This window comes from Anser brachyrhynchus (genome assembly GCF_964034855.1).
Source record: "Anser brachyrhynchus genome assembly, chromosome: W".
NCBI classification, from domain to species: domain Eukaryota; kingdom Metazoa; phylum Chordata; class Aves; order Anseriformes; family Anatidae; genus Anser; species Anser brachyrhynchus.
The window spans coordinates 13,962,334-13,975,467 of record NC_137704.1 but is presented as its reverse complement, the minus strand read 5'-3'; the positions used below and the strand labels follow the sequence as shown (position 1 = coordinate 13,975,467).

At 46.1% G+C, this 13,134-nt stretch overlaps 2 protein-coding genes across 2 annotated transcripts in view; both read left to right on the top strand.

Moving 5' to 3' along the window:
- LOC308184971 (katanin p60 ATPase-containing subunit A-like 2) overlaps positions 1-13,134 on the top strand; it is a gene marked incomplete at its 5' end in the record, with an annotated part of 26,329 nt that extends 13,195 nt beyond the window's left edge. Inside the window, 3 exons of the mRNA XM_080572517.1 lie at positions 10,008-10,170; positions 11,243-11,345; positions 11,655-13,134. Coding sequence (XP_080428643.1) covers positions 10,008-10,170; positions 11,243-11,345; positions 11,655-11,809 — 421 coding nt within the window. The 3' untranslated portion in view covers positions 11,810-13,134. The remainder of the gene's footprint in view (positions 1-10,007; positions 10,171-11,242; positions 11,346-11,654) is intronic.
- LOC308184749 (uncharacterized protein) lies at positions 16-5,951 on the top strand. Its single transcript, XM_080572185.1, has 2 exons — positions 16-4,689; positions 5,925-5,951. Exon 1 carries the CDS (start codon positions 193-195, stop codon positions 1,762-1,764), a length of 1,572 nt encoding a protein of 523 aa, XP_080428311.1. The 5' UTR covers positions 16-192; the 3' UTR covers positions 1,765-4,689; positions 5,925-5,951.

The window sequence follows — 13,134 nt, the reverse complement described above, 5'->3', positions numbered from 1 at the left end:
CAGAAAGAGCCTGGGGAAACTCGAGGTCGACCCCTGGGGTTTTGGAGTCGGGGATACAGAGGATCTGAAGCCCGCTATACTCCAACTGAAAAGGAGATATTGGCAGCATATGAAGGAGTTCGATCTGCTTCGGAAGTGGTCGGTACTGAAGCGCAGCTCCTCCTGGCACCCCGACTGCCGGTACTAGGCTGGATGTTCAAAGGAAGGGTCCCCTCTACACATCATGCAACTGATGCTACATGGAGCAAGTGGGTTGCACTGATTACTCAGCGGGCTCGAATAGGAAACCCCAGTCGCCCAGGAATCTTGGAGGTGATTATGGACTGGCCAGAAGGCAAATACTTTGGGATATCATCAGAGGAGGAGGTGGTTCGTGCTGAAGAAGCCCCCCTGTACAACAAGCTACCGGAAAATGAGAAGAAATATGCCTTGTTCACTGATGGGTCCTGTCGTATTGTGGGAAAGCATCGGAGATGGAAAGCTGCTGTATGGAGTCCTACACGACGAGTTGCAGAAGCTGCTGAGGGAGAAGGTGAATCGAGTCAGTTTGCAGAAGTAAAAGCCATTCAGCTGGCTTTAGATATTGCTGAACGAGAAAAGTGGCCAGTTCTCTATCTCTATACTGATTCATGGATGGTAGCAAATGCCCTGTGGGGGTGGTTACAGCAATGGAAGCAGAACAACTGGCAGCGCAGGGGCAAACCCATCTGGGCTGCGGCATTGTGGCAAGATATTGCTGCCCGGGTAGAGAACCTGGTTGTAAAGGTACGCCATGTAGATGCTCATGTGCCCAAGAATCGGGCTACTGAAGAACACCAAAACAACCAGCAGGTGGATCAGGCTGCTAAGATTGAAGTGGCTCAGGTGGACCTGGACTGGCAACATAAAGGTGAATTATTTATAGCCCGATGGGCCCATGACACCTCAGGCCATCAAGGTAGAGATGCAACCTACAGATGGGCTCGTGATCGAGGGGTGGACCTGACCATGGACACTATAGCACAGGTTATTCATGACTGTGAAACATGTGCTGCAATCAAGCAAGCCAAACGGTCAAAGCCTCTTTGGTATGGAGGACGATGGCTGAAATATAAATATGGAGAGGCCTGGCAGATTGATTACATCACACTCCCTCAAACCCGCAACGGCAAGCGCCACGTACTTACAATGGTGGAAGCAACCACCGGATGGCTGGAAACATATCCTGTGCCCCATGCCACCGCCCGGAACACTATCCTGGGCCTTGAAAAGCAAGTCTTATGGCGACATGGCACCCCAGAGAGAATTGAGTCAGACAACGGGACTCATTTCCGAAACAACCTTATAGACACTTGGGCCAAAGAACATGGTATTGAGTGGGTGTATCACATCCCCTATCATGCACCAGCCTCTGGAAAAGTTGAACGATACAATGGACTGTTGAAGACTACTCTGAAAGCAATGGGTGCTGGGACATTCAAAAATTGGGATACACATTTGGCAAAGGCCACCTGGTTAGTCAATACCAGGGGATCTGCCAACCGAGCTGGACCTGCCCAATCAAACCTGTTACGCACTGTAGAAGGGGATAAAGTTCCTGTAGTGCACGTAAGGAACATGCTGGGTAAAACAGTCTGGGCTACTCCTGCCTCAGGAAAAGGCAAACCCATTCGTGGAATTGCTTTTGCTCAGGGACCTGGATGCACTTGGTGGGTAATGCAAAAGAATGGGGAGGTCCGGTGTGTACCTCAAGGGGATTTGATACTGGGTGAGAATAGCCCATGAGTTGAATTGTAGTATGTTAATTATTATATAATAATGTATGTCATCACTACCATGATTGCTATATATCATAGATGAAAATGGTGATTAATTACAAGGTATTGGACAGAGTGTAACCTGAGCATGACATAAATGGTATGGAATAAGGGGTGGATATCTGTCCTGGTTCCAGTTAGGACAGAGTTAAGTAGCTCATAGTAGCTGGTAGGGTGCTATGTTTTGGATTAGGATGAGAAGAGCGCTGATAACATGCTGATGTTTTAATTGTTGCAGAGCAGTGCTTACACCAGGCCAAGGACTTTTCGGCTTCTTGCTCTGTCCTGCCAGCGAGCAGGCTGGGGGTGCAGCAGGAGCTGGGAGGGGACAGACCCAGGACAGCTGACCCAAACTGGCCAAAAGGGGTATTCCATACCATCTGACGTCATGCTAAACAATATATAGGGGTGGCTGGCCGGGGTGGGGGGCCGGCTGCTCGGGGATAGGCTGGGCATCGGTCAGCGGGTGGTGAGCAATTGCATTGTGCATCACTTGTTTCTTACACATTATTATTGTTAATACTATTACCATTATCACTATTATTATTATTATTGTTATTATTATTTTCCTGTCTTAATAAACTGTCTTTATCTCAACTCACAGGCTTCACTTTCCCGTTTCTCTCCCCCATCCCAGAGAGGGAGGGGGGAGGGTGAGCGAACGGCTGTGTGGTGTTTAGCTGCCAGCCGGGTTAAACCACAACACTTGGATATTTATTGATCGTAAAAAAGAAAAAAGTACCAAGCTGCTTTTAGATGAATAAAGAGAAGCCTAAACAAAGCCCTTTATGCTGTCCTAAGCTGCACTGCAGCTATTGATCTTCCTCTTCAGGCAGTGTTTGCTGCCCAGCCTTGCTTCCCCCTGCTTATCAGCCAGGCACTTCCTATTGACAAATTCCTTGTTGAAGTGATTCAACATAATTATGTACAATAAAGGCCTTGTTAATGAAGAAATAAAGTGGTCCTTAACCACATAGTGAATGTTTCCTAATGTATTAGCGTATTTAACTTCCATTGCAGTGCTGCTTGCTTTTCCCTCCCCACCCTCAGGGTGGGTGAAGCTTTGGTGGCAGCTGATAGATTCTTCCCTTCCACCAGAGCCTGGGGTGTGCTGGATCACCCTGAGCACATGGCCAAGGTGGGGTCAGGGGATGTGTTGGGTCTGTCTGGGATGGAGTCACCTTTCCCTGCAGCAGCCCACACAGTGCTGTGCTTTGCACTCGTAGCTGGAACAGCACTGGTATCACTCCAGTGTTGTGTCTATTGCTGCATAGTGCTGGCACAGCATCAGGACTCCCTCCAAGCCCCCAAGAGCCAGTAGGCTGGGGGTGGGCAAGTGATGGGGAGGGGACATCGCCAGGGCAGCTGACCTAAACCAACCAAAGGGATATTCCATAACACCTGATGTCACACTCAGCAATAAAAAGGGGGGCTCTCGTGGGGGAGGGGGGCTGTCCTCCTGAACAACCGTTACGCGTTTTGAGGCCCTGCTTCCCAGGACGTGGCCGAACATCGCTTATTGATGGGAAGTAGAGAATAACTTTTTTTTTCCTTTCTCTCTGTGCTTTCTCTCTGTGCTTCTGCGCGGTCTTGTTGTTTGTTTGTTTGTTTGTTTTTCCCTTTCCCTTTAATTAAATCATTCTCATCTCAAACCTCGAGCTCTTTGTGTTGTATTTTCTCCCCCTTCCTCTTTGAGAAGGGGGGAGTGAGAGAGCGGTTGTGGTGGAGCTCGGCTGCCCACTCAAGTAAAACCACCATAGTCCTTTTTGGCGCCTCGTGGGGCTTGAGGGTTGAGATAACAGTAGAATTGATTAAAGTATTTACAACTAACATACTTGCTAGTCACAATGTTCGTTTTGCTGTTAATAATTTTCTGTGTGACTATGTTGTATGTAATCCGTTCTTTGTTCTCTTTTCTCCTCTATATCTGGTCAGAGAACGTGTTAAAATCTGTGTTTGGTTTCTTTACCATACTGTGCTGTAACATACTGGCCTTCAGTTTCGTCTGGTACTGAGGCCCTGCATTGTTATCATTCTGGTCTCCTGGAGATTATCTTTTTGGAAATATTAAGAATTACACCCCAACTGAAAAGGAGATATTAACAGCGTATGAGGGGATTCAAGCCACTTCAGAAATTGTTGGTACAGAAGCACAACTCCTCTTGGCCCCACGGCTACCTGTGTTACATTGGAAGGGGAAGGGAAAAGGGAAAATTCCCACTAAGGGGATTTCAAAGGGAAAATCCCCACTACACACCATGCAACCTGTGGGAAAGGAATTCACAGGTGGCTTTGTGCTGTTTCACACGTCCCTGAATTAGAGATAATGAGGAAACAAGAGGTAGAAACAAAAACTTGAGCAAGGTCGAGATAAAGTAAATTGGCTACAGTGTTAAAGATGAGCTTTGGGCAGTGGCCAATTGCTGGCTGGCTCGAGGCACGTGTCTGAGGGTCTCTAACCAATTGTATGACAGATTTGGGCGCGTGGACAGTGCATGGGGCTACGGGGAAAGTATATGTAATAGTGAAAAAGGGCAATAACGGTCTCCTGTTCAAGAGCCATCAGGAGTCCGTGTCTTTCATCCCTTCACAACCGACGCTATGTGGTGTAAGTGGGTAGTGTTAATTACACAGCAGGCTTGAATGGGGAAACCCAACCGCCCAGGAATCCTGGAAGAGACTATGGACTGGCCGAAAGGCAGAGATTTCGGAGTACCGACAGAAGAGGTAACTCGTGCTGAAGAGGCACCACCATACAATGAGTTGCCAGAAGACAGGAAGTAGTATGTGTTGTTCACTGACGAATCCTGCCGTGTGGTAGGGGGCCATTGGAAATGGAAAGCTGCTGTGCGGAGTCCCACACGACAAGTCGTGGAGGCCATGGAAGGGGAAGGTGAGTCAAGTCAATATGCAGAAGTGAAAGCCATACAAATGGCCCTAGAAATTGCTGAAAGAGAAAAATGGCCAGTACTGTATCTCTACACTGAGTCATGGATGGTGGCAAATGCTCTGTGGGGGTGGCTGCAGCAATGGAAACAGAGCAACTGGCAGTGCAGAGGTAAACCTATCTGGGCTGCTACCCTGTGGCAAGATATTGCTGCCTGGGTAGAAAACCTGGATGTAAACGTACGTCATGTAGATGCTCACATGCCTAAGAATCGTGCCACCGAATAACATCAGAATAATGCAGAGGTGGATCGAGCTTCAAAAACTGAAGTGGCTCAGGTGGATCTGGACTGGGGACGTAAGGGTGAGCTGTTTGTAGCTCGATGGGCCCAGGAAACATCAGGACATCTGGGGAGGGATGCCACATACAGATGGGCTCATGATCGAGGGGTGGACCTGACCATTGAGGCCATTACACAGGTTCCCCATGAGTGTGAGACCTGTGCTGCAATCAAATGAGCCATGAGGGTAAAGTCTCCCTGGAATAGGGGGAGATGGCTTGGATTTCGATATGGTGAGGCCTGGCAGATTGACTAAATCGGACCACTCCCACAAACCCGCCAAGGCAAAGGTTACATACTTACCATGGTAGAAGCAACTACTGGGTGGCTGGAAACATACCCTGTAAACCATGCCACGGCCCAAAACACTATCTTGGGCCTGGAAAGACAAGTACTGTGGCGTCATGGTACACCATAGAGAATTGAGTCCGACAATGGGAGTCACTTCCGAAACAATTTGGTCACCTCCTGGGCCAAGAGACGTGGCACTGAGTGGGTGTATCACATTCCTTATCACCCACAAGCCTCTGGGAAGGCTGAGAGGTACAATGGACTGTTAAAGACTATGTTACGAGCATTGGGACGTGGAAACATTGGGACATACATCTACCAGAGGCCACTTGGCTAGTTAACAACAGGGGGTCTGACAGCCGTCCTGGTCCTGCTGAAACAAAACCCCTACACACTGTGGGAGGAGCTAAAGTCCCCGTAGTGCATGTAGGAAAGTGGATGGGGAAGGCGGTGTGGGTTGCTCCTGCCATGGGAAAAGGCAAACCCACTCGTGGGATTGTCTTCGCCCAAGGACCAGGGTACACCTGGTGGGTAATGCAGAAGGATGGGGATATCAGGTGTGTGCCTCAAGGAGATTTAACCTTGGGAGAAAATTAATCTGTAATCCAAGTTATGTGTTGTAGGAGGACACTGCAGAACCAATGACAGGTCAACTTCACAAGGAACCGGGCAAGTGCAACAGTGACGTGAGCTGAGCTGGTGCTGGCGTCAAGAAAACCAACTTCGCCTGCCCTGAGTGACCACTTTGACAGATGAAGCTGAAACCATCAACAGTTTTTATGAACATTTTGGGGAAAGGCCTATGGAATGAAAAGAAGTACAGACCTATAAATACTTTAATGGACAGGGAACAATGGTGATGAGAATATCTATATACTAAACTATGTGGGACCCGAGTGTGACACAAATGTTATGGAATAAGGGGTGGAGGTTGTGTTGGGTCTGTCTGGGATGGAGTCACCTTTCCCTGCAGCAGCCCACACAGTGCTGTGCTCTGCACTCGTAGCTGGAACAGCACTGGTATCACTCCAGTGTTGTGTCTATTGCTGCATAGTGCTGGCACAGCATCAGGACTCCCTCCAAGCCCCCAAGAGCCAGTAGGCTGGGGGTGGGCAAGTGATGGGGAGGGGACATCGCCAGGGCAGCTGACCTAAACCAACCAAAGGGATATTCCATAACACCTGATGTCACACTCAGCAATAAAAAGGGGGGCTCTCGTGGGGGAGGGGGGCTGTCCTCCTGAACAACCGTTACGCGTTTTGAGGCCCTGCTTCCCAGGACGTGGCCAGACATCGCTCGTTAATGGAAAGTAGAGGATAACTTTTTTTTCCTTTCTCTCTGTGCTTCTGCGCAGCCTTGTTGTTTGTTTGTTTGTTTGTTTGTTTTTCCCATTCCCTTTCCCTTTAATTAAATCATTCTCATCTCAAACCTCGAGCTCTTTGTGTTGTATTTTCTCCCCCTTCCTCTTTGAGGAGGGGGGAGTGAGAGAGCGGTTGTGGTGGAGCTCGGCTGCCCACTCGAGTAAAACCACCACAGGGGAGCTGGGCTGCAATCCCAAAATAACATCTGGGATTACCCCACAGTCAGCCCTTCCCTTCACTCCCAGCAGTGCATGCCTGGTGTGTATGGTGGAGGACAGCAAGGAAGGAGAGCAGAGGAGGACAGTGTGGGGAAGCCCCAGGAGAAGACGTGGACTTAGAACAAGCCCTCAGCCTGTTGTGGCTCTGCTCAGGCCACCTGCATGGCTGGACAGGAGGTGGGATGATGAGAAGCTTGCTGTTCTTGGTGCCTTTTCATCTTCTGCACCACGGTGATGATCCCAGTAGGCAGGGATTAATTATCAGTGAGCTCTTGTTGCTGTTTCTGGCTTCACCTTTGGAGGTGTTGAGGTCTCTTAATTTCTGCCTAATGCATTTGTTGATATTCCTCCTAGAAACAAAAATAGCTGTTTGCCTTGTTTACCTCCATGAAATGTGGCAGTGATAATGAGACGTGATGCCTTGTGATGTCAACCTGGGAGAGCTCCCAAAAGTCACCCTCTTCCAACTGTAGAGGTTCTTTCCACGAGCATTTCTTAATATTTTTCTCTGAAATAATAGCCCATAATATTTTGGTTGGCGCAGTACTTATTATTCTGTTCTGGTTATTGTTGTCACTTAACCTTGCATTTGTTCACTAACAAAACAATTTAGCAAACAACCTAAACACTTTAAAGATAACAAAGATATCATGTCTTTATTTTCATCTTTAGCCAAGAAGCAGGGTCACTGTAACCTTTCTGGATAAATAGAGCGAGTTGTATGTATCAGTGGGCTCATTTACAGAGCGGTTCCCTGTGTTGGGAGCACTTCTTAGACCTCTATTTCACTGCTTGCATCTCTGCAGAACTAAAACACAGCAGTAGGAGGAACAGCTGGAAATACTGCCTGGGAGCCCAGCGCCTCTTGGGTGCTGTGCTTTTGCTGTGTTAATATCCACTAAGGGCAAGGTTGTTTCCTCTGTGCATGGCTAGGGAGCTCGTGAAGATGTGATTTCAAGGGGCAGCCCAATAGTGCTCTGAAGTGGTGAAAAACATCCACATTTGGTGGATTCATGGGGTGCAGGGACTCTGGCTGTGGTTGTCCTTCTCCTGCAAGAGCAGTTAGAGTACCTGCGTGGGCACCTCTGAAACCCTGAGAACTTTGTCTCTGTTTGGGTACATGGAGGAAGGCAGTGTGGGTAAATAACAGCCAAGCGGGTGGTCAGCTGCAGAGTAATTAATTTCTAGCCTAGCAGAGCAATTCTGAGAAGTTGCTGAAATATGCATTTGGAAGGAGAGGGGGGACCAAAATGGTCCTGTGCCCATTCTGCAGCCTGTGTGAGAGGCATTGCACTGGGTGTTGCACAGCGTAGGCTGAAGCCCCACGGCTGCTCAGCAAGCCTCTTAAGCAGCCTCAGTAATGGTATCAATATACGAATGGCCATTGATTAGCAAAGCTCTGGTATTTACATCAGAGGCCTTGATTAGAAGTACTGGTAAGGATCTGAGTGAATTTTGTTGGCGTGTGAGAGCCTATTGATCTGGTTTTCTCATCCTGAGCCATTGACTCAGCTCTCCAAAACTGAGAGGTTCTTTCTGGGGACAGAGGCACTTCCGATCCCACTGAGCTGAACGACAGCACCTACTTGGGAGGCCGTTTTTCCTTTTCTTATGTTGTGTGCCAGTAGAAGATACTATTAAAAAATAAGGACAAGTTACCAAAGGTGACAGAAATAAGCTTTGTTGGTGTGCTCCAGGTCTGTCCTGAGCTGGCAGTCAACTCCCTGTAAATTCAAGAGGGGTTTTATACCAGAAGTATTGCTTGTATGTTGGCTTTGCTGGCAAAAGGATTTCACTCAAGGAATCATCAAAGGTAGAGGCAGGTTTAAGTGTACCTACACTGCACGTGTAGTCCTCCAGCAGCTGGCTCTTTCTGCTCAACTGGCAGGGGTGGAAATGGTGCTTAGGGCTCCTTTTTTTTTCCTCTCTGCACAAGACACGTTGAAGGGAGTTTCTCCTTGATGAGAGTTTCTTGGCAGGCATGGGGAACTAAATTTTAAACTGAAATAACAATTCAGTGACTGAATGGGGCCACTGGAGAAAGATTGGTACTGCATTTGAAAGGATAATAGCTCAGAGCAGCTCCTGGAAGACACTGGAGAATTATGAGTAAATACTTCGTAGCTGCTATTTCTTCTTGAAAATTGTACGGATGATTGGGGTACCTGTAGATTGTTCCCATTATACGAGTAACAAGAGATGAACCAGAGAAGAAATTTGTGTTCAGTTATGTCACTGTTAGATGCAGACAACTGAAGAGCACTTGGGAGAAGGCTAGATTAAATAACCCACTTGGATGTGCATCTGCGGAGCTGGCATGCCAGGCATACCAGGACTGCTGCAAACTGACAGAATCTGGGGCACTGTCAAGAAAGACTTCATCTAGGTGGTCATGAAATGCTTTGAGAAAGGAACAGAAAGAAACATTCTTTTTTTCTTTCAAGCTTCCTTTGTGCACCACAAACAAGTAAAAATAAGGAGTATTCTGAGTCTTGTTTTTTGTTTGTTTGTGGGTTTTTTGCCAAACACCTTTATCAGAGCTGATGTCAACAGAGGTTTTGGCTCATTGGCACATTGATCCAGCCTGTTCATCTTTCACATGCTCCTTTTTACAAGGATACTGTCCTTTGGGGCTGTATTATATATAATTTGCATTGCAGGAGCAGCCTCAGATGAAGCTCCTGTTCTGCCACGAACGTGGTCCTTGCATCCCAGATTGAAAGTCTGTGTTTCTGTCTATATTTTAAGCATCCATTACAAAGCAGCAATTAATTAGTCCTGACACATTACCCCAGACAGACAATTTGCAGTGTCTCCTTAATAGCAAAGGGAGAAATGGTGAGGTTATTAGTGATGGGACATGCTGCACACAAGTACCAGAGAAGATAACTAAAACTTCTGACTGCTGTTGTTAAGCCTTGTTGTCACAAGCCAGTGTATTGCTAACACAGCGAACAGGAATACACTTGATAATTAATCTATTTTTTCAAAACTAGGTTGGCACAGCTACAGGTGGGGTCGAAAACTGTCAGTCCTTGTAGTGAGGAGCTTCCTGTGAAAACTGTCTCTGCAAAGAGATGAACTGAAATGATTCCTCTTCTGCTTTGCTTGCAGAGAGTTGGATTCTGCCATGCTGCAACAGCTAGAGAAGCGGATTTTGGTTGACCTTCCAAGTAAAGAGGCGCGGCGGGCAGTGATCCAGCACTGGCTGCCCACTCTGAGCAACAGCGGAGGAGTGGAGCTGAGAACAGATCTGGACTACAGCTTGCTGGGACAGGTGAGACAGCACTGCAGCAGCTTGGGGACTTTCAGAGTGGGAAACATAAGCAAGAGTGACGTGTACTGTTGACAGCGATGGGATTGTGTCATAGTGGAAGAGGTCCAGGGCAGAGGGTAGGGACAGCACCTCTCTGCATGCAGCAATCGCAACATACAGGGCTGGGGGAAGGACTTTGGGTCCGTCTGAAGCTCCAGCCAGCCAGAAATTAGTGAGAGGCAGGGCTGAGCATATCATAGGTACACACCTGGCTGTGGAAATCACTGGTTCCACACAGCTCTGCTTGCAGAATTGTGTTGTCTGATCCTCTTTGTTGGGCCAATTTTTCAGCCTTAAATACAGGGAGACTTACAGCAATAGTATGTTCTCTCACTCTTCTTACTGGGCTGGGAGCACTTCCAATTCACTGGGGTAATGAACAATTAATTGGGTAGGGAAGGTTTGTCACAGCTCCACTGCAGCAGGAGAAACCAGCTTTCAGACAAGGGTGAGATTCACTAGGAAATCAGGCTTGCTTTATTTAGCCCCTTGTCACATCCTAAATTCTTTGGAAATATCTACAGCTTGCCCAGTTGTCTCTTCTGTTCAGAGACAATTCCACTCAGTTTTTGTTTTATAAATAAGGAAACGTAGTTATTTTATTAACAGGAAAGCTGGGAACAGACACAGAAAAGTGAGTTTTAGTTGACCTACATAAAATTGTCACTTAGAAAGAAAATGCTCAGTATTTCCCTTGCACCTGAAAGGTACTGTGGGCATTCAACACTAGAGCAACCAGTGTAATGTTGGGGTGGGGAAGGGGTGTGTAGGAAGGTGCATATATATATATATGTACATATACACATATGTATGTATACATATATGATGTGTGTAGGAGTTGGACTCAAGGACCCCTGTGGGTCCCTTCCAACTCTGGATATCCTGATTCTATATTCTATGGTATATTTCTGACAGCAATAGAACTTACAGATACTTTATAAAAATACACATAAAACATGTATGCTTGTAAATGCCACTGTTGTCTGATTTGTAAGGCTGTAAACTGTAATGTATTGTTCTGGTTCTATCACAGAAAACTGATGGGTACTCTGGTTCTGACATCAAACTCGTGTGCAAGGAAGCAACCATGAGACCAGTGAGGAAAATCTTCGATGCTCTTGAAAACCATCAGCAAGGTACCACAGCTTTTATTAGAGAATCTAATCTGGGAAATGCTGATCCACTGCTGTAACTCTAGAAATTACGTTAACCCCAGCAGGTGGAGCTCTTTCTGCTTAGAGAAGTTTTAAACTCAATTTCTAAAACATTTACTAAAGCTAATGTTTCTGAAAATTATCCCTTTTTTATGTCAGTATCTGTGCATAAATATGAATTTCTCTTTATCTCTCTAGGTTCATTCTGCTGTTTTTATATAGTAAGTCGTATGTTAGACTTAAAAGAATATCTTTTGGTAGTAATAATGGTATTTGATCTGTTTTCTCTAGGTAACAGTAACTTACCTGTGATCCAACTGGACACAATCACAACAGCGGATTTCCTGCATGTGATTGCCTATACCAAGCCATCGGCAAAGAAGCTGAGCCAGAAGTACACAGCTTGGCAGAGAGAGTTTGAGTTAGTTTGGAGAGAAAAATCATAAAAGACTGAGAACTTCAAAGATTTTTGCTATCCAAAATGGCATCTGCGTCACCTCCAAAGGATTTGGATTTGATTGATTTTGATTAATTTTTAGTCTTTTTTCATGGTAGTTGTTTACAGGTCTGTAGTACAAGAGTTGGAGCAGAAAGCTTGTTAAGAGCAATATGATGGTTAGTGTAATTCTTCCTTTCTGAGACTCACTAAAACATCACGATCAGAGCAGCTCTAGCAACAGAGGCTTGCATGCCTTTTTAACAAAGCAAAAGCAATTGTTTTCAATGAAATTCAGTTTAATAGTGCCTGGTAAACTTGGTTAGTTTGTTGTTTTCATCTGCGATCAGAGCCTTGATCATAGAATGGTTTGGGTTGGAAGGAACCTTAAAGGTCATCTTGATGTGCTGAACATTTGGGATATTTCCAAGGTGGCAAGTGCAAGGGATCAGAAGAATTTGGAATTATTGTAGAAAATCAGCATTATCTAGGCTAATCTGGCTAGAAACTGGATTGCTGGTAACCCACTGGTTTGCAGCCAGTCATAAAATGTGAGGTGAGTCACATAAAAAGGTGAGTCTGTGCAGTGCTGCGGTAAGTATTACCCAAGTTGGAGACTTTGCTGCCGATAATCATGGCCAAGTAACCAGTCAGGTGCCTGTCAAGCTTTTTATTGGAAATTCTAAGTCATTTTTTCAGCCTTTCAGGACTCATCACTGTCCCCCTCTTACCTTCTCTCTTGCTTGGCAAGACAGTTGTTTTCTTTGTGTTTCTTCCAATGTTTTCTTTGCATGGTTTTCTGTGAAGCTGCTTTTTTAAGTGTCACGATGCTCTCCAGCATGCTCCCGGACCTCTGGAGAAGCAACAGTCCCCTCTTGTTCTATTGTCTTGAGACATGGGGTTAGAAATTAGTCGGAAAATTGTCGGGTGTGATTTTTCTATATTTGGCACCAGTGGTATCCCACCAGTTGATCAAGTCTAACAACACAATGTATCACAAGTTATTACCTACACCTATTGGGATGAACCTCACCTTAGTGATGCAATTAGTTAAACACCAAGACCTGATCAAAATTTTAAAAGGCATTCAGGAAAATGGGGAGAAGACTCTAACCACTCTCCATCGTGATATGAAGGAAATAAGCAGAGTTTTGCAAAGAGTGAAACGAGACGCAAATCACAACTGGTGGGATGCACTCTTTGGGTGGTCGCCAACTGCAACTGGGATTTTGAACACATTGTGTCACCCAATTATTGTTTTATTGATATTAGTTGGTGTAAGTTTAGTATTGTCTTTTGTAATACTTGTTTGGAATTGGAAAATGTTACAACGAA